Source organism: Heterodontus francisci, chromosome 6 (assembly GCF_036365525.1).
Source record: "Heterodontus francisci isolate sHetFra1 chromosome 6, sHetFra1.hap1, whole genome shotgun sequence".
Taxonomy (NCBI): domain Eukaryota; kingdom Metazoa; phylum Chordata; class Chondrichthyes; order Heterodontiformes; family Heterodontidae; genus Heterodontus; species Heterodontus francisci.
In genome coordinates, this window is record NC_090376.1 from 15,414,342 (window position 1) to 15,435,702 (window position 21,361).

The window sequence follows — 21,361 nt, forward strand, 5'->3', positions numbered from 1 at the left end:
TTAGTTGTTTAATTGTCCACCACCAGTCATGACTGGATGTGGCAGGACTGCAGAGCTTGGATCTGACCCATTGGTTGTGGGATCGCCTAGCCCTGGCTGTCTGTTATTGCTTCTGCTGTTTGGAATGCAAGTTGTTCTGTTTTGTAGCTTCGCCATGCTGCCACCTCATTTATTAGGAATGCCTGGTGCTGTTCCTGGCATTTCCTCCTGCAATCTTTATTGAACCAGGGTTGGTCCCCAGTTTAATGGTAATGATAGAGTGGATGATGTGCCAGGCCACAAGGTTACAGATTGTGGTTGAATACAACTCTGCTGCTGGCGCTGGTCCACAGTGCCTCGTGGATACCCAGTTTTGAGTTGCTAGATCTGTTTGAAATCTATCCCATTTAACATGGTGGTGTGCCACACAACACAATGGAGGGTATGCACGATGTGAAGATGGGACTTTGTCTCCACAAGAACTGTGCGGTGGTCTCTCCTACCGATACTGTCATTAACAGATGCATCTGCAACAGATTGGTGAGGACGAGGTCAAGTAGGTTTTTCCCTCACCACCTGCCGCAGACCAGTCTAGCAGCTATGTCCTTTAGAGCGATGGCCAGCTCGGTCAGCAGTGGTGCTACTGAGCTACTCTTGGTGATGGACATTGAAGTCCCCCACCCAGAGTACATTCTGTTCCCTTGTTACACTCAGTTCTTCCAATTGATTTTCAACATGGGGAAACACTGATTCATCAGCCAAGGTGGGGGGCGGTAGGTGGTAATCAGCAGGAGGTTTCCTTGCCCATGTTTGACCTGATGCCGTGAGACTTCATGGAGTCTGGAGTCAATGTTGAGGACTCCCAGGGACTCTTGAAAATCTGCAGGGTTGTGCGGGAAGATGAGCACCTTAATCATGTTGGAAACAAATGATTCAAAGTCGTATGACAAAGCTTTGCACGAACAAAATAAAATATTGTCGGGCAATACAGTATGGCAAAACAGCAAGCCAAAATCCATTCAAGTTTTTTTTTTTATTCTATTCACTGGTAGGTGCTTTCAGGCATTAATTCAGAATCCCTTGATCATGTTGGCAACTGATATAGTTTGATACAGTATGCATGATCTTTATGTATTTTAAAAAGAGTTAATTACCAACGAATGGTCCTATAAACTCTGTTCCCTAGCCACCAATTCCATCCCTTTTCCTGGCAACTAACTCTGAGGCTGAACCAGACTGTTAATAACCTTGGTATCAGATTTGACCATGAGATGAGCTTCCAACCATGTATCCACTCCAGAACCAAGACTGTCCACTTTCACCTCTAACATTGCCTGCTTCAGCTTATCTGCTGCTGAAACCCTCATCCAGGTCTTTGTTACCTGTAGAATTGACTATTTCAGTGTTGTCCTAACCGGCAACCCATCTTCTACCCTAAATACACTTGATCTTATCCACGACATCTGCCCTTGTCCTAACTTGCACACTCATTCACTCATCTTAACTGTGCTTGTTGGCGTACATTAACTCGTGGTCTGGCAAATCCTTGAATTTAAAACACACTCCGTTGTTTTCAAATTCTTCCATGGCCTCAATCCTCCCTATCTCTGTAACCTTCTACAACCCTCCGAGATGTCTGTGCTGCTGCAATTGCACATCCCCAATTTTAATAGCTCCACCCCTAGCAGTCATGCCTTCAACTGACTCAGCCCTTGGCTCTGGAATCCCCCCATGAATTTCTATAACATAACCCTTTGCCCAAGCTTTTGATCATCTGTCCTAACACTCCTTATTTGGTACTGCTTTATTTGATAACACTCCTGAGATGTCTTTTAGGGTGTTTTACTCCAGTAGAGACACTACATAAATGTATGCTGTTGCTGTTGGTATAGTTCATAATCTTGCAAACCATAGTAAACATTTCTGAAAAATTAATCAGCTGTAAAATCATTGAGGATTTTTCATATAAAGTTATTTAACCTTCATGTGTTTGTCCTGTGTTTTAAAGGAAAAAGCTGTTCTTTCATTATGCATGTGTTTAGTAAGATATTGAAAAGCACCAGGGTTACTTCTGGTTTTGCTTTTTTGGAGGTTTCCTTCTTCTCTAAACTGCTGTCTAAAACTGCATCTGTTTTGTTGAGGGAAATTTATAATGTACATTTGCCAGGAAACTTTCCAGACTCCAGTAATAAAAATGTGTTGTGGATTGCAAGGTTAAAGGTAGGGTGTTTATGGCCTGTGAGCTGTTTAGAAACATTTGGCAGCAGTTGTACCAATTGGTAAAGGAAAATTATTATTTAGAATGTGGAACTGTTTCTGTAAAGCCAGTGACTTTAAGAATAGTTTGCAAATGATTGCTTAAAATGCTGCACATCCGGTTTCAGTTAAAACCTGCATGAATGTGCAGCTTTTTGACTAGAATTTATAACTTATCCTTGAATTTTAGAAAAATAGCTATTTTTTAGCTTTTTAAATGAAGGGGAGAACATATTTCGAGTTACGAACATAATTCTGTTGATTGCATTGGTTAAGCTATTAAGTCGTGGCAAATGAGGGTCGTGCTAGTGAGGGTAGGAATAGGAGGATTAGGCAAATGAATGTGTGGCTGAAGAGCTGGTGTAGGCGGGAGGGCTTAAGCTACTTGGATCATTGGGATCTCTTCTGGTACAGAGGTGACCTGTACAAGAAGGACGGGTTGCATCTAAACTGGAGGAGGAACAATATCCTTGCGGGGAGGTTTGCTAGTACTACTCTGAAGGGTTTAAACTAGTCTTGCAGGGGGGTGGGACCCAAAGTAATAGTGTCTCAGATGAGATAGTTGAGGCAAATGTAGAGGTTACAGCAAGCAAGTCCAGTAGGCAGGCCGGGCAGGGGCAGGACAGGGAGCGTAGAAGGTCTGGTAGGCTAAACTGCATTTACTTTAATGCAAGAAGCCTTACAAGTAAGGCAGATGAACTCAGAGCGTGAATCAGTACATGGGATTGTGATATTATAGCTATTACGGAAAAGTGGTTGAGGGATGGGAGGACTGGCAGCTCAATTTTCCAGGGTACTAATCCTTCTGGTGTGACAGAGGTGGAGGTAAAAGAGGAGGGGGAGTTGCATTATTGATTAGGGAGGATATCATGGCTGCACTTAGAGAGGATATCCCGGGGGGAATGTCTAGCAAGGCCATATGGGTAGAACTTAGAAATAATAAAGGGGTGATCACTTTAATGGGATTATACTATAGGCCCCCCCAATCGTCAGAGGGAAGTGGAGGAGCATATATGTAGGGAAATCCCAGATAGGTGTAGGAATTATAGGGTTGTAATATTAAGTGATTTTAACTTCCCTAATATTGACTGGGACTGCCTTAGTGCTAAGGGATCAGATGGGGAAGAATTTAATTGTGTGCAGGATAGTTTTCTGAAGCAGTATGTGGATGGCTCTAGTAGAGAAGGGGCTACACTCCATCTCCTCTTAAGAAAGGAGGATGGGCAGCTGGTTGATATGTCAGTGGGGGAGCACTTTGGGACCAGTGACCATAACTCTATTAGCTTCAAGATAGTTATGGAAAAGGATAGGACTGGTCCTCAGGTTGACGTCCTAAATTGGGGGAAGGCTAATTTCGATGGCATCAGACAGGATCTCTCAAAAGTTGAATGGGTGAGGCTGTTTACAGGTAAAGGGACGTCTGGCAAGTGGGAGGCTTTTAAAAGTGAGACAGGAAGAGTTCAGGGCCGGCATGTTCCTGTTAGATGGAAGGGCAAGGCTGGCAAGTTTAGGGAACCTTGGTTGACGAGGGATATTGAGGGTCTGGTCAGGGCAAAGAAGGAGGCATATGTCAGCTGGGCATATAGGCAGCTGGGATCGAGTGAGTCCCTCGAAGAGTATAGGGGATGTAGGAGTACACTTAAGAAGGAAATTAGGAGGGTGAAAAGGGGCCATGAGATTTCCCTGGCAGATAAGATAAAGGAGAATCCTAAAAAGATTCTATAAGTATATTATGAGTAAAAGGGTAGCTTGGGAGAGAGTAGGTCCCCTTAAGGATCAGTGTGGCAATCTATGTGTGGAGCCACGGGAAATGGGCGAGGTCTTAAATGAATATTTCTCGTCCGTATTTACCGTGGAGAAGGTCATGGAAGCTAGTGAGTTCAAGGGAGGGAACACCGATATCCTGGAGCATATCAACATTACAAAGGAGGTGGTGTTGGGGGTTTTGAAGCGCATTAAGGTGGGTAAATCCCCAGGGCCTGACCAGGTGTATCCTAGGATGCTATGGGAAGCAAGGGAGGAGATTCCGGGCACCCTGGCAGAGATTTTTGTATCATCGTTAGCCATGGGTGAGGTACCAGAAGACTGGAGGATAGCTAATGTTGTGCCTTTATTTAAGAAGGGCAGTAGGGATAAGCCAGGGAACTACAGGCCGGTGAGCCTTAAATCAGTGGTGGGGAAGTTATTGGAAGGGATTCTGAGAGACAGGATTTTTAATGCATCTGGAAAGGCATGGTCTGATTAGGGATAGTCAGCATGGCTTTGTGCGTGGGAAATCATGTTTCACGAATTTGATTGAGTTTTTCGAGGAGGTGACCAAGAGGATTGACGAGAGCAGGGCGATGGGCATTGTCTACATGGACTTTAGCAAGGCCTTTGACAAGGTCCCGCATGATAGGCTGGTCCAGAAAGTTGGAACACATGGGATCCAGGATGAGCTAGCAAATTGGATACAAAATTAGCTTGGTGATAGGAGGCAGAGGGTGATAGTGGAGGGTTGTTTTTCAGTTTGGAGGCCGGTGACCAGTGGTGTGCCGCAGGGATCGGTGCTGGGCCCTCTGTTGTTTGTCATATATATTAATGACTTGGATGTGAATGTAAGGGGGCATGATTAGTATGTTTGCAGATGACACCAAAATTGGTGGTATAGTGGACAGTGAAGAAGGTTGTCTAAGGTTACAACAGGATATAGATCAACTGGGAAAGTGGGCAAGGGAGTGGCAAATGGAATTTAATGCAGACAAGTGTGAAGTGATGCATTTTGGGAAATTTATTTATTTTATTTATTTAGAGATACAGCACTGAAACAGGACCTTCGGCCCACCAAGTCTGTGCTGACCATCAACCACCCGTTTATACTAATCCTACATTAATCCCATATTCCTACAACATCCCCACCTTCCCCCTACCACCTACCTATACTAGGGGCAATTTATAATGGCCAATTTACCTATCAACCCGCAAGTCTGTGGCTGTGGGAGGAAACCGGAGCACCCGGCGAAAACCCACGCAGTCACAGGGAGAACTTGCAAACTCCGCACAGGCAGTACCCAGAATTGAACCCGGGTCGATGGAGCTGTGAGGCTGCGGTGCTGAACACTGTGCCACTGTGCCGCCGTTAAACCAGGGCAGGTCTCATACAGTGAATGGCAGGGCCCTGGGGAGTGTTGTTGAGCAAAGAGGCCTTGGGGTGCAAGTACATAGTTCCCTGAAAGTGGCAACACAGGTAGACAGGGTGGTGAAGAAGGCGTATGGCATGCTTGCCTTCATCAGCCGAGGCATTGAGTACAAGAGTTGGGATGTCATGTTACAGTTGTACATAACGTTGGTTAGTCTGCATTTGGAGTACTGTGTGCATTTCTGGTTGCCGCACTACAGGAAAGATGTGATTAAGCTAGAGACGGTACAGAAGAGATTCACAAGGATGTTGCCTGGTTTGGAGGACTTGAGTTATAAAGAGAGATTGGATAGGCTGGGTCTGTTTTCCCTGGAGCGAAGGAGGCTGAGAGGGGACATGATAGAGGTATATAAAATTATGAAAGGCATAGATAGGGTAGATAGCCAGAGTCTGTTTCCCATGATGGGGGTGACTAAAACTAGAGGGCATAGATTTAAGGTGAGAGGGAGGAGGTTTAAAGGGGATCAAAGGGGTAAATTTTTCACACAAAGAATAGTGGGTATCTGGAATGAGCTGCCTGAGGAGGTGGTGGAGGCAGGAATAGTAGCGACATTTAAGAGGCATCTGGACAGGTACTTGAATGAGCAAGGCATAGAGGGATATGGAATTAATGCAGGCAGGTGGGATTAGTATAGATAGGCATTTTGGTCAACATGGATGCGGTGGGCCAAAGGGCCTGTTTCTATGCTGTACGACTCTATGACTCTAAATGTGGAGTCGACTTGGGGTTTGGTTCTCATGTGCAAGGCTGACATTTATTGGCAATCCCTAATTTCCCTGAGAAAGTAATTAAGTGGCTTTCGAGGCTACTTTGGAGGGCAGTTAAGAGTCAACCACCTTGGTGTGGAACTGGTAATACAAATTGGCCAGATTGCTTTATGGCAGCATGTTTCCTTTCATGAACATCAGGAATTATTTGAGCTTTTGCAACTAATATCAGGTTTTTGTTTGTATATTTCTTAAACTGAATTCAGGTTCTCAAGATGTCATAAAAGCAAAATACTGCAGATGCTGGAAATCTGAGACAAAACAAAAAGTGCTGGAAATACTCGGCAGATCTGACAGCATCTGTGGAGAGAGAAGCAAAGTTAACATTTCAGGTCTGTGACCTTTCATCTGGCAAAGGTTAGAAAAGAATTAGGTTTTAAACAAGGGGAGGGGAGTGGGGAGAGAATAAAGGGGAAGATGTTTGATCAAGCAGAGGGGGATTAACTAACAAAGCTGTCCTGGGACAAAGGCAAAGAGTTGGTCCAAAGATGAAATGTAGAGGAGACTGCATTGGGGAGGCCAAATGCAGATTGGGTGACCGCTTTGCTGACCACCTCCGCTTAGTCCGGAAGCATGACCCAGAGCTTCGGGTTGCTTGCCATTTCAACACTCCCCCCTGCTGTCATGCCAACATTTCTTTCTTTGGCCTGCTCCATTGTTCCAGTGAACATCAAAGCAAGCTCGAGGAACAGCACCTGATCTTTCGATCAGGTACTCTTCAGCCATGTGGACTGAACATTGAGTTCAATAACTTCAGAGCATGACAGGCCTTTTAAAAATATTTTATTTTTTAACCATGTGCCTACTTTTCATGTAGTCAGAGCTACTCATCATTCCACTATTAACACTCTGTCTGGACTAATGCTTTGTCTTTCACCACAAGCATTGACACATGCTTTGCCTTTGTCCCAGGACAGCTTTGTTATTTAATCTCCCCACTGCCTTATCCGACACCTTCCTCTTTGTTCTCTCCCCCACTCCCCTCCCCTTCACTTGCTTAAAACCTAATTTTCTAACCTTTGCCAGTTCTGATGAAAGGTCACAGACCTAAAACGTTAACTTTGCTTCTCTCTCCACAGATGCTGCCAGACATGCTGAGTATTTCCAGCACTTTTTGTTTTGTCTCAAGATGCCATAGTGCAATTGAACTTGTGTTCACTGGATTATTAGTCTGGAAAAGTAACGCTTACTCTATCATAAGCTCTTTTTAGTGAACTGACAAGGCACATGCATCAGAGAAGAAGCATAAATAAAATGAAACTATTAAGACAAAATGCCACAAGTCACCATACCATTTTTTGACAGATGTTGAAATAAGGAACTAAGGCCTCGCCTGTCCCCTCAGGCAGGCGTAAAAATATCCCATAGCATCATGCAAAGAAGAGCTGGAGCGTTCTTCCTGATGTCCTAGCCAATATTTATCTCTCAACCAATATCCCTAAAACAGATAATTTCATTGTCACATTGTTTGTGGGACCTTGCCGTGTGCAGATTGGCTGTTATGTTTCCTACATTACAACAATGACTGCACTTCAAATGTACTTAATTGTCTATAATGTGCTTTAGGATGTCCTGAGGTAGTGAAGGATGCTATATAAATGCAAGTTTCTTTCTCTATTCTCTGCATCCATCTTGCTGATTCATAGTTTTCAAGATGTTTCATCTGTGGAATTTTATTTTTCCATCCTGTTTTCATCTGTTCATTTTTGTGTCCTCCGTTCTCTTTCCCCTGCCAAGCATTCTTTACACATACCAGTTTATTGGCTTGTTTACTGTTGAATGCTTCCTCAGTTGGGAATTATTCATTCTCCCTGCTGTTTTGAAGCATAAGAATTAATGAACTATATAGGGGAGTAGAGCGATCCTGCGTTCCATTTTGGAAGTGAAAGTGCTCTGTTTAAAACTACAGGGCAATATTTCTATTTAATAATGTTGTTTTAGTGGCCTTTTCACCAAGTCATAGTTATTAAAATAGCCATATCCCCTAATAGCATTCCGCTGTCATTTTCTTGTTTTTGGAAGGTGCTGGAAAAAAAGAAAACAGCATCAAACCCGAACTTTGGCAACATCCTGAGTGCTGGGTTTGCTGTGACTGGCAACCTAAATGCATTTGGTCTGCTGAAGACCATGGGTGAAGGCAAGATGGATAGCAAGTAATCCTGTCTATATTGTGACTGCTATTGTTTGCTAGAATTTTAGAATTCCTAAAATAATAGAATTGAACAGAGTAACAAAGCCTTTTTTTTCTCTAAGACGTTTTCTTTCATCTCACTTGATTTTGCTTTTCCATAGTTTACCATAATTTCTTTAACCTTTTGAATATTGGCTGCATGTATGGTGGTTCCACTTCATATTGAAAATTCCATTGTGGCCATTTTAGCATCCTTTTCAAGAGCAATTTGTTTTGGTTTATAAACTTTGAATTTGAACGGGGTAATCCATCTGTTGCTCTATTTTAGTGTGATGGTAGATTGGTTACTTAAAAGTATCTCTCAGTATTGACCTGAAAGGAATTTGCAGTTGTCCAGTTGAAGTAACTTATCAGCTTTCAGTTGTTGGCCTTTGGCACCACAGAGGATAATTTCAGCTGTCTGTTATACAGATATGCCAAGCAGCAGCACAATAATCCTATGAAAATGTTAACACATTTATTTAGCAATATTTAGGATCAGTTAAATTTAATGTCATCTTTTCATGGTTTTTCCCCTATTCATTTTGCTTTGCTTTGAAGTTTGAGTTTTACGTTCGATTTCAATATCTCAAAGTACTTAGTAAACTATCCCTCATAGTATATCTTTATCATTTGTTTTGACAGTTTTCTCCCCTCTGATGAAGGTACTGACACGTGCTGGGTACACTTCAGCTGGTGCTGACAGCCCTTGGTATTTTGCCCACGTGGCCTTTTTCCATGGGTGAGCCTATTCAGTCATGGGGACATTGCAGCAAATACATGGATCTTTATCCAGCATCTGTGCACAGGTGCAATCAGACAAGTGTTACTGGAAAATGATTGGCTAATTTTTCTTTAGTCCCCTTTCACTTTTATTCATTCACGGGCTATGGGCATCGGTGTCAAGGCCAACATTTATTGCCCACCCCTATACAACTGAGTGGCTTGCTCGGCCATTTCAGAGGGAAGTTAAGAGTGAATCTGGATTCTCACGTTGGCTAGACTGGGTAAGGATAGTAGATTTCCTCTCCTGAAGGACACTAATGAACTAGATGGGTTTTTGCAACATCCGCTCGTTTCATGGTCTCTATTGCTGTTAATATTTACTATTGACCAGAAACTGAACTGGACCAGCCATGTAAATACTGTGGCTACAAGAGCAGGTCAGAGGCTGAGAATTTTGTGGCGAGTAGCTCGCCTCTTGACTTCCCCAAAGCCTGACCACCATCTACAAGGCACAAGTCAGGAGTGTGATGGAATACTCTGCACTTTCCTGGATGAGTGTGGCTCCAACAATGTTCAAGAAGTTCAACACAATCCAGAACAAAGCAGCCCGCTTGATCGGCACCCTATCCACCACCTTAAACATTCACTCCTTTCACTATCGACGTGCAGTGGCTGTAGTGTATACAATGTACTAGATTCACTGCAGCAACTCCCCATGCCTCCTTCAGCAGCATTTTCCAAAACCATGACCTCTTCCACCTAGAACGACAAGGGCAGCAGATTTGTGAAAACACCATCATCTGCAAGGTCCCCTCCAAGCCATGGACTATCCTGACTTGGAACTATATCACGGTTCCTTCATTGGCGCTGGGTCAGAATCCTGGAACTCCCTCCCGAACAGCACTGTGGGTATACCCGCACCAGATGGACTGCAGCAGTTCAAGAAGGCAGTTCACCACCTTCTCGAGTGCAATTAGGGATGGGCAACAAATGCTGGCCTTGCCAGCAACCCCCACATCCCATGAAACAAATTTTTTAAAAAAAGCTGAATTTAAATTTCCCAGTTGCCATAGTGAAATTTGAGCTTGTGTCTCCAGATTCAGTCCAGGTCTCTGGATTAGTCATCTAGTGTTATAACCACATGCTGCCGTACCACTAGTGGGCTGGATTTTAAAACTCCTCCACTGTCGAGAATGTTTTGGGGGGTGGGGGGGGTGGGGTCACGTAATGAAGATGCAGTGGAGGCCCGCCATGGACAGTGACATGCCCCGTGCCGATCTCGGCGGCGAGGGCACGTGGTGGCTGCCCCGCCACTCGGCGCCTTCGAATCCTCATTCGGGAAAATGTGGAGCAACACCTGTGGGGAGGGGGGCTGGAGGATTTTATGTCTGTGCGGGAGGGGATGAGTGGAGTGGCCTCCCTGCGGATTGGTGGTGGGGGGGTGGGGTGATGGGAAGGGGTAAGCCTTTAAAAGTGGAGCCTGCGCATTGGTACCGGATGCCGTTGATGCTTGCCCGCCCCCTCCCTGTCATCGGGTGGGAGTGGGCGAGCACTGTGGTCATGCAAATGATGTGGCATCTCCGTGACGTTGCACATGGGTCACTTTTTTTTTATGTCCGCTGCCTACTTTGGGGGCGGATTCTTAAAATGCAGCCCAGTATTTCTGGGGTCCAGAGGATTTTGGAGCCAATTGTGCTTTGACTGCTCCAGCTGAGATCAGCGAAAAACCAATTGGGAATCAAAGCTAGGATCTTCTATCCTGTATGGGTTAGCATTGCATAATTTACACTCATTTCTAATTGTCATGGATGAGATATGTTAAACTACCACAATAGCCACTTGATCATTTCTGTATCATAGCAAGCTAGGCAAATATTATACATGCTGAATCAGGACAGGTGAGGCTCCAGTTTACTTGATGTCAATATTGGACGTATTTCCAGCATTTTCTGTTTGTTTCAGAATACCAGCATTCGCAATATTTTGCTTTTGGAGGTTGTCTGTTTTATTGCTGTTTGGGCTTAAAGTCCAGCCAAATACTAAAAAGTGCCAGTTTTAAACTTGAGTTCTGACCTTCAAAATCCTTTTTGAATTGCATATAACAAGATATGGTTGAGTGGTAAAGAATCATGCCATATAAAATTTATAGATCATTATAAGGCACAAAAACCCCAAGAGAAAAGGCAGTCAAACGTGGCTAACATAGAAAGTTAAGGATTGTATAACGTTAAAAGAAAAGGCCTATAAAGTTGCCAGAAATACTAGTGAACCTGAGGATTGGGAGGATTTTAGAACATAGGAGCAGGAGTAGGTCATTCAGCCCATTGAGCCTGCTCCGCCAATCAACACACTTATGGCTGATCATCCATTTCAATGCCTTTTTCTCACACTATCCCCATATCCCTTTATGTCATTGCTATTTAGAAATCAGTCAGTCTCTGCTTTAAACATACTCAATGACTCCGCTTCCACAGCCCTCTGAGTAAAGAAATTTCTCCTCATCTCGGTCCTAAGTGGCTTCCCCCTTCTTTTGAAATTGTGTCCCCGGTTCTAGACTCCCCAACCAGGGGCAGCAGCTGCATTTACCCTGTCTATCCCTTTAAGTAATTTGTAGGTTTCAGTGAGATCACCTCTCATTCTTCAAAACTCTAGAGAATACAGTCCCAGTTTCCCCAATCTCTCTTCACAGGACAGTCCCACCATCCTGGGAACAAGTCTGGTGAACCTTGGTTGCACTCCACTCTATGGCAATAAGATCCTTTCTACAGTAAGGGGCCAAAACTGCACACAGTACACCAGGTGCAGTCTAACCAAGGTTCTATTCAATTGAAGCAAGACTTCACTACTCCTGTACTCAAATCCCCTTGCATAAAGGCTAACATACCATTAGCCTTCCTAATTCCTTGCTGCGCCTTCATATTAGCTTTCAGTGACTTATTGACAAGGACACCCAGGTCCCTTTATACATCTACACTTTCTAATCTCTTACCATTTAAGAAATACTCTGCACATCTGTTTCTCCAACCAAAGTGGATAACCTTACATTTTTCCACATTATATTCCATCTGCCATGTTCCTGCCCACTCATTAAGTCGGTCCAAGTCCCCTTGAAACTGCTTTGCATCTTCCTCACAACACACATTCCCACCTAGTTTTGTGTCGTCTGTGAACTTGGAAATATTACATTTGGTCCCCACATCCAAATCATTGATGTATATTATGAACAACTGGGGCCCAAGTACTGATCTTTGTGGCACCCCACCAGTCACAGCCTGCCAACGTGAGAATGACCCGTTTATTCCTACTCTCTCTGGTTTCTGCATGTTAACCAATCTTTAATCCATGCCAGTGTATTACCTCCTATCCCATGTGCTTTAATTTTGCTAACGAACCTCCTGTGGGGGACTTATCAAAAGCCTTCTCAAAATCCAAGTACACTGTGTCCACCGACTCCCCTTTATCAATTCTGTTAGTAACATCCTTAAAAAAAACTCCCAACAGGTTCGTCAAACATGATTTCCCATTCATAAATCCATGTTGACTACGCCCAATCAGATCATTGTTATCCAAGTGTCCATTTATCACATCCTTTAGAATAGATTCTAGCATTTTCCCTACTCCTGATATAAGGCTAACAGGTCTGTAGTTTCCTGTTTGCTTTCTCCCTCCCTTCTTTAATAGCGGTGTGACATTTGCAACCTTCCAATCTGCAGAACAGTTCCAGAATCTAGAAATTTGGAAGATGATCACCAATGCATCCACTATCTCCATAGCTACCTCTTTCAGCACTCTGGGATGTGGAATATCAGGTCCTGGGGACTTAACAACCTTCAGCCCCATTAATTTCTCCAATACAACCTTCTTACAAATACTAATTTCCTTCAATTCCTCATTTTCCCTAGTCCGTTGGATCTTTAATTCTGGGAGATTTCTTGCATCTTCCTCGGTGAAGACAGACACAGTAATCATTTAGCCTCTCTGCCAATTCTCTATTCCCCATTATAAATTCTCCTGACTGTGCCTGTAATGGACCCACATTTGTCTTAGCCAAACGGTTCCTTTTTACGTACCTGTAGAAGCTTTTGCAGTACATTTTTATGTTTTTTGCAAGTTTATATTCATATTCTATTCTCCCTTTCTTGATCAGTTTCTTAGTCCTCTTTTGACAGGAGGAATAGATGGGCAGAGTATTTCTTCAATGGTAAGAAATTAGAAATTAGAAAGAAGAAAATTAGATGTCCAAAGGGACCTGGGTGTTCTTGTCAATAAGTCACTGAACGCAAACAAGCAGGTGCAGCAAGCAATTAGGAAGGCTCATGGTATGTTAACCTTTATCGCAAGAGGATTTGAGTACATGAGTAGTGAAGTCTTCAATTGTATCAAATCTTGGTTAGACTGCACCTAGAGTACTGTGTGCAGTTTTGGTCCCCTTATCTTGGGAAGGATACTATTGCCATAGAGGGAGTGCAACAAAGGTTCACCAGACATGTTTGCAGGATGGTGGGGCTGTCCTATGAAGAGAGATTGGGGGAACTAGGCCTGTATTCTCTAGAATTTTGAAGAATGAGAGGTGATCTCATTGAAACCTACAAAATACTTCAAGGGATAGACAGGGTAGATGCAGCTAAGATGTTTCCCCTGGTTCTGGAGTCGAGAACCAGGGGACACAATTTCAAAATAAGGGGGAACCACTTTGGACAGAGATGAGGAGAAATTTCTTTACTCAGATGGTTGTGAATTTTTGGAATTCTCCACCCCAAAGGGCTGTGGAAGCTCAGTCATTGAGTGTGTTTAAAGCAGAGGTTGACAGATTTCTAAATAGCAATGACATAAAGGGATATGAGGATAGTGTGGGGAAACAGGCATTGAAGTGGATGATCAGCCATGATTTTACGACCATACGAATTAGGAGCAGAAGTAGGCTATTCAGCCCGTTGAGCCTGCTCCACCATTTTATAAGATCATGGCTGATCTGGTTTTGTCTCGAATTCCACACTCCCATCTACCCATGATAACCTTTGATTCCATTGCCTTACAAGAATCTATTTATCTCTGCCTTAAAAATATTCAATGACCCCTCCTCCACTACCTTCTGAGGCAGAGAATTCCAAAGTCGCACAACCCTCTGAGAAAAAATTGCTCCTCGTCTCTGTCCTAAAAAGACCACCCCTAATTTTCAATCAATGCCTCCTGGTTCTGGATTCACCCACAAGAGGAAACATCCCCTCCATATTCATCCTGTCAAGACTGTTCAGGATCTTGTATACTTCAATCAAGTATCCCCTCACTCTTTTCTAAACTCCAGTGAAAACCAGCTCAGCCTGTCCAACCTTTCCTCATAAAACAACCCGCTCATTCCAGGTATCAATCTAGTAAACCTCCTCTGAACTGCCTCCAGTGCATTCACATCTTTCCTTAAATAAAGAGACCAAAACTGCGCACACTATTCGAGATGTGGTCTTACCAACGCTCTGTATAACTGAAGCATAACATCCTTACTTTTATTTTCGATTCCTTTCGTCATAAAAGCTAGCATTCCATTAGCCTTTATTACTTGCTGTACCTGCGTACTAACCTTTTGTGACTCATGCACTAGAACACCTAGATCCCTCTGCACCTCAGAATTCTGCAGTTGTTCCCCATTTAAGAAATACTCTGCTTTTTGATTCTTCCTGCCAAAGTGAACAACTTCATATTTTCCCACACTATACTCCATCTGCCAGATTTTTGCCCACTCAACCTATCTATATCGGTCTGCAACTTTTGTCCTCTTCACAACATACTTTCCTACCTATCTTTGTGTCATCTGCAAATTTAGCTACCATGCCATCGCTCCCTGCATCTAAGACATTGATATAAATTGTAAAAAGTTGAGGCCCCAACACAGACCCCTGCGGGACTCCATTCGTCGTCACATCCTGCCAATCAGAAAAGGACCCATTTATGCATACTCTCTGTTTTCTGTCAGCCAGCCAATATTTTATCCATGCTAATATGTTACCCGCTACACCATGAGCTCCTACCTTGCACAATAACCTTTTATGTGACACCTTGTCACATGCCTTCTGTAAATCCAAGTACAGTACGTCAGCAGGCTCCCCTTTATCCACAGTGCATGTTACTCCTTCAAAGAACTCCAAAAAATTGGTTCAACATGATTTCCCTTTCACAAAACCATGCTGACTATTCCAGATTACCTTGAGTATTTCTAAGTGCCCAGTTATAGCCTCTTTAATCGATTCTAACACCTTACCCACAACAAACGTCAAGTTCACTAGCCTGCAGTTACCTGTTTTCTGCACCCCCCCCCCCCCCCCTTGAATAGAGGGGTTATATTTGCTACTTACCAGTCTGATGGAACCTTTCCAGAATCTAGAGAATTTTGTAAAATTAACACCAGCGCATCAAGCCTGTGTCCTCAGTACCTTGCTCTACGGCAGCGAGGCCTGGACAACGTATGCCTGCCAAGAGTGACATCTCAACTCATTCCATCTTCGCTGCCTCCGGTGAATCCTTGGCATCAAGTGGCAGGACCGTATCTCCAACGTAGAAGTCCTCGAGGCGGCCAACATCCCCAGCATACACACCCCACTGAGCCAGTGGTGCTCGAGATGGCTTGGCCTTGTGAGCCGCATGGAAGATGGCAGGATCCCCAAGGACGCATTGTACAGCAAGCTCGTCACTGGTATCAGACCCACCGGTCGTCCATGTCTCCGCTTTAAAGACGTCTGCAAACGCGACATGAAGTCCTGTGACACTGACCACAGTCAGTTGCCAGTGATCGCCAGAGCTGGCGGACAGCCATAAAGGCGGGGCTAAAGAGTGGCGAGTCAAAGAGACTTAGCAGTTGGCAGGAAAAAAGACAGAAGCGCAAGGAGAGAGCCAACTGTGTAACAGCCCCGACAACCAATTTTATCTGCAGCACCTGTAGAAGAGTCTGTCACTCTAGAATTGGCCTTTATAGCCACTCCAGGCGCTGCTTCACAAACCACTGACCACCTCTAGGCGCTTAACCATTGTCTCTTGAGACAAGGAGGCCGAAGAAAAAGAACACCAATACATCTGCTACCTCATTAGCCACCTCTTTTAAGACCCTAGGATGAAGCCCATCAGGACCCGGGGACTTGTCAGCCCGCAGCCCCATTTGTTTGGTCAGTACTGCTTCCCCGGTGATTGTAATTTCACCAAGTTCCTCTCTTCCTTCAACCTCCTGATTTTATAACTATTACAGGAATGTTTTTATCCTCTATAGTGAAGACAGAAGTAAAATATTTGTTCATTTCATCCGCCATTTCCTTATTATCTACTAGTAACTCTCTAGAGAATCTTATTGAGTGGCAGAGCAGGCTCGATGGGCTGAATAGCCGACTCCTCCTGTGTTCCTAAACAACATAGCTGTGAATAATGTCTTAAACACCATACCACTCTGACAATTAACAAGTATAATCAAAAGCCATATCTGGTAATTAGGGAAAGAAATATGTTGCACTTAGGTATACAACCTGCCAGTCCTGGAGAATAATTATTTGCTAGGAATATTGATTACCAAGCTGTCAGACATAAGTACTTTCCTCCGGAGCACATCGTCCTGACACAGATTTCATGTTTTGGAGGTCCTGTTTTGCGTGCTTGTGGTTTTTTGATTTTTTTGATAATAGCTTTGACATTTCCTTGATTTTACTGCTATGAAAATTATGGTCATAGAATTCTTCTCCATGTCAAACCTCCAAAGACTAAAGCTGCTGATCCTTATTGCTTTTCCATTTAAAACAAATGTACAGTGAGTACAGGTACATGGTGTAAATCGTCCTAGTTTTCATTGTGAGCCAATGTACATGTTGTAAGATCTTGCTGTAATTTAATATGAAGTGCTTAATTTTGCATGACTGCTTCTAAAGAATTTTTGTTTTAAGGTGAAAAACGTCAGTGTTGCGAAATCAATATTTCCCACATTTTGCACCTAGTGTGTGCATGAAACATTTCCAGGTCAGATATGGTGGAAAGGCATATGCATTTTAAAGCTCCCTATATTTTGACCCCAAGATGTACCTTTAATCCTCATCTCAATTTGAGCTCGAACTCTGAAAAATGCTTTAATGACATGAGTGAGACATTGTCCCTTCTTAATCCACTTTTCCTTACAAATTTTGTGAACGATATTATGAAGTTGTGCAGATTTATTAGCATTTGGTTCTATGTCCTTCTGGCTATTAAACATTGGATTGAGATTGCCCAGACGTATTTCAATCTATCGACTTGCAGTTAGCACAGAGAGGAGGAGAAGAAACTATTTCCAAGTAACCCAGATGAAAAGTCACACTTTTACTAAGTTGCTGGTAAGCAGTATGGGAAGCAGTGATAACTTTTTTTATAAAAGTTATGTTTCATAATCTTACATTGCTATTCAGCGGGGAAGAAAAGTGGGTGAGGTGTAAAACAAGCTGCTGATTCGCTATCATCTATGTTGTGCTGTTACTGACTACCATTTTCAGCCCTTTAGTATTTATCAGGTAACAAAATGTTTTAAGAAATTTTCTTTTAATCAACTGTGATTTCTTTTACAGCTACCCCCCATTTTTTGATGACAACCCTTTTGGTATTTACCAAAAGATTCTTGCTGGAAAGTTGGACTTCCCCAGACACCTTGATTTCTATGTTAAGTAAGTTTAATTGAACCCTTCAACAATTGGGATATTACAAAATAACCAGAAAGAGTCTCATCATAACATGCAGTTGTTAACTAACTTGTATTTTCACCTCCAGTATTGTCTGGAAGTTCATTACATGTATTGATCACTCTTTGTGAAGGACAACTTATTTTTGTCAATCCTGCACTTGCTGTTTTCCCTTGTTCTGTTCTTGCAATTTAACTTGTAGGTCTGGGTCTTGCTGGAAAAATTACCTCACGATTTTTGCTGTTATTACTGTACAAATTGGCCCTTTACTCGTATCTTTGTTCACCTAAGATTGCTCCTTGTCCCCCAACAGATTAAATTTAAACTCCAAATCTACATTTTCAAATCCTTTCCATGACTTTGCACTACCCTTTTTCTGCAATCTCGTTCAGCCTTGCATTCCTCCCTACCCCCCAAGCTTTCACTTGCCTAATTCCATGACTCATTTTTCTTTTCTCTGTCTCTTCCAACTTGTAAAGCATCTTGGACGCATTTTTAAATATTAATGCTTCTATATAATTGTAGGTTTTGTTGCTTCCCTGTAATGGTTGGATATGGTGAGCGCTAAATCTGCAAAGACTTCTGATTTCAATTTGTTTTTATATCATCCGTGGACTAAGTGTTACCCATTATTCCTTCCTACATGTGGTACCTTACACTTGTCTGCATTAAATTTTACTTGCCTTTGTTCTGAACACTTTTATGCATTTTGTGCAACTCATTTTTGTAATTTCTGAGCTACTTCCCCTGCTCCTGAAACACTCATTTGTGCCTTTGTCATCTCTATATTCAACTATTAACATGGCCAATCAGCTATCTTCCATGCTCTCTAAACTTCAGATTATTATACTTCTTCTGCCTGTGTTTTATTTTGCACCAAGTCCCATTCATCCATCACTACTGTCATTGTGAGGGAGCTCCAGAGAATGGAACTGAGATGAAAGGCCTGCTACCCGACCCGAACCAGATGGGACCCGACGACATGTCTGGTTCGGGTCGGGTCACTCTTCCGGGTCTGCCTTTCGGGCTCAGGTCGGGCCGGGTCCGGGTCGGACACACACAACAAGAAGTGCTAAAAAGGGTTGTGGTGGTGGGTGATTTTAACTTCCCCTATATTGATTGGGACTCACTTAGTGCTAGGGGCTTGGATGGGGCAGAATTTGTGAGGAGCATCCAAGAGGGTTTCTTGAAACAGTATGTAGATAGTCCAACTAGGGATGGGGCCATTCTGGACCTGGTATTGGGGAATGAGCCCGGCCATGTGGTCAAAGTTTCAGTGGGGGAGCATTTCGGGAGCAGTGACCATAATTCCATATGTTTTAAGGTACTTGTGGATAAGGATAAGAGTAGTCCTCGGGTGAAGGTGCTAAATTGGGGGAAGGCTAATTATAACAATTTTAGGCAGGAACTGAAGAATTTAGATTGGGGGCGGCTGTTTGAGGGCAAATCAACATCTGACATGTGGGAGTCTTTCAAACGTCAGTTGATTAGAATCCAGGACCAGCATGTTCCTGTGAGGAAGAAGGAGAAGTTTGGCAAGTTTCGGGCACCTTCGATAACACGGGATATTGTGAGCCTTGTCAAAAAGAGTGCAGATAGTCTCAGTCATCTCATTATCAAAAAGGAGGAGGTGTTGGGTGTCTTGCAAAGCATTAAGGTAGATAAGTCCCCAGGGCCTGATGGGATCTACCCTAGAATACTGAGGGAGGCAAGGGAAGAAATTGCTGGGGCCTTGACAGAAATCTTTGCATCCTCATTGGCTACAGGTGAGGTCCCAGAGGACTGGAGAATAGCCAATGTTGTGCCTTTGTTTAAGAAGGGTGGCAAGGATAATCCAGGAAATTATAAGCCGGTGAGCCTTACGTCAGTGGTAGGGAAACTATTAGAGAGGATTATTCGGGACAGGGTTTACTCCCATTTGGAAACAAACTAACTTATTAGCGAGAGACAGCATGGTTTTGTGAAGGGGAGGTCGTGTCTTACTAATTTGATTGAGTTTTTTGAGGAAGTGACGAAGATGATTGATGAAGGAAGGGCAGTGAATGTTATCTATATGGACTTTAGTAAAGCCTTTGACAAGGTCCCACATGGCAGACTGGTATAAAAGGTGAAGTCACACGGGATCAAAGGTGAGCTGGCAAGATGGATACAGAACTGGCTCAGTCACAGAAGACAGAGGGTAACAGTGGATGGGTGTTTTTCTGAATGGAGGGATGTGACTAGTGGTGTTCCGCAGGGATCAGTGCTGGGACCTTTGCTCTTTGTGGTATATATAAATGATTTGGAGGAAAATGTAGCTGGTCTGATGAGTAAGTTTGCGGACGACACAAAGGTTGGTGGAGCTGCGGATAATGATGAGGATCGTCAGAGGATACAGCAGGATATAGATCGGTTGGAGACTTGGGCGGAGAAATGGCAGATGGAGTTTAATCCGGACAAATGTGAGGTCATGCATTTTGGAAGGTCTAATGCAGATGGGAGGTATACAGTAAATGGCAGAACCCTTAGGAGTATTGACAGGCAGAGAGATCTGGGCGTACAGGTCCACAGGTCACTGAAAGTGGCAATGCAGGTGGATAAGGTAGTCAAGAAGGTATACGGCATGCTTGCCTTCATAGAGTATAAAAATTGGCAAGTCATGTTGCAGCTGTACAGAACCTTAGTTAGGCCACACTTAGAATATTGCGTGCCATTCTGGTCGCCACACTACCAGAAGGACGTGAAGGCTTTGGAGAGGGTACAGAAGAGGTTTACCAGGATGTTGCCTGGTCTGGAGGGCATTAGCTATGAGGAGAGGTTGGAAAAACTCGGATTGTTTTCACTGGAACGACGGAGGTGGAGGGGCGACATGATAGAGGTTTACAAAGTCATGAGCGGCATGGACAGAGTAGATAGTCAGAAGCTTTTTCCCAGGGTGGAAGAGTCAGTTATTGGGGACATAGGTTTAAGGTGCGAGGGGCAAAGTGTAGAGGGGATGTGCGAGGCAAGTCTTTTACACAGAGGGTGGTGAGTGCCTGGAACTTGCTGCCAGGGGAGGTGGTGGGAGCAGATACGATAGCGACGTTTAAGAGACATCTTGACAAATACATGAATAGGAAGGGAATAGAGGGATATGGGCCCCGGAAGTGCAGAAGGTGTTAGTTTAGGCAGGCATCAAGATTGGCGCAGGCTTGGAGGGCCGAATGGCCTGTTCCTGTGCTTTGTTCTTTGTAAAAAAAAACCTACCTGAGCTGCGAGTCCAGGACGTCAAAGAGGGAAACTTTGAGACTGCGCAGTGAGCGAGTGAGCGTCTCTATGACGTCATCACGATCATGCTGCAGCTTCCTGAAGATTGGGAGGTCGCAAGGTAGGTAAAGGGAACATTCCGATGGTCGAGTCATGTGTAGGAAAATAGTGGAGGGACTCTGGACGGATCGGGCTCGGGTCAGATGTGGTTCAGGTCAGGGGTTTTTTTTCCCTGACCAGAGCAGGCCTTGAACTGAGACAACTGAAAACTGTCCCTAACGTTTGCCCTGGTGATGGTGGGTAGTAGTCTGTCGGGCATATAACAGGCCAAAGACAGAGGCATTGACTCCTGGTGCTGCAATACCTCCAACTTAAAATTCTCAT

General features: G+C 43.7%; 1 protein-coding gene across 4 annotated transcripts in view; it reads left to right on the plus strand.

Annotated features, from left to right (window-relative positions):
* Window positions 1–21,361, plus strand: part of prkx (protein kinase X-linked) — a 178,499-nt gene that overhangs the window by 111,742 nt on the left and 45,396 nt on the right. For all 4 annotated transcript variants that reach the window (XR_010975185.1, XR_010975186.1, XM_068033143.1 and 1 more), the window contains exon 5: window positions 17,642–17,737. Coding sequence is in view for 2 of the 4 variants with exons in the window: in XM_068033143.1 (XP_067889244.1) it covers window positions 17,642–17,737 (96 nt within the window). In the remaining 2 variants the exon portion in view is untranslated. The remainder of the gene's footprint in view (window positions 1–17,641; window positions 17,738–21,361) is intronic.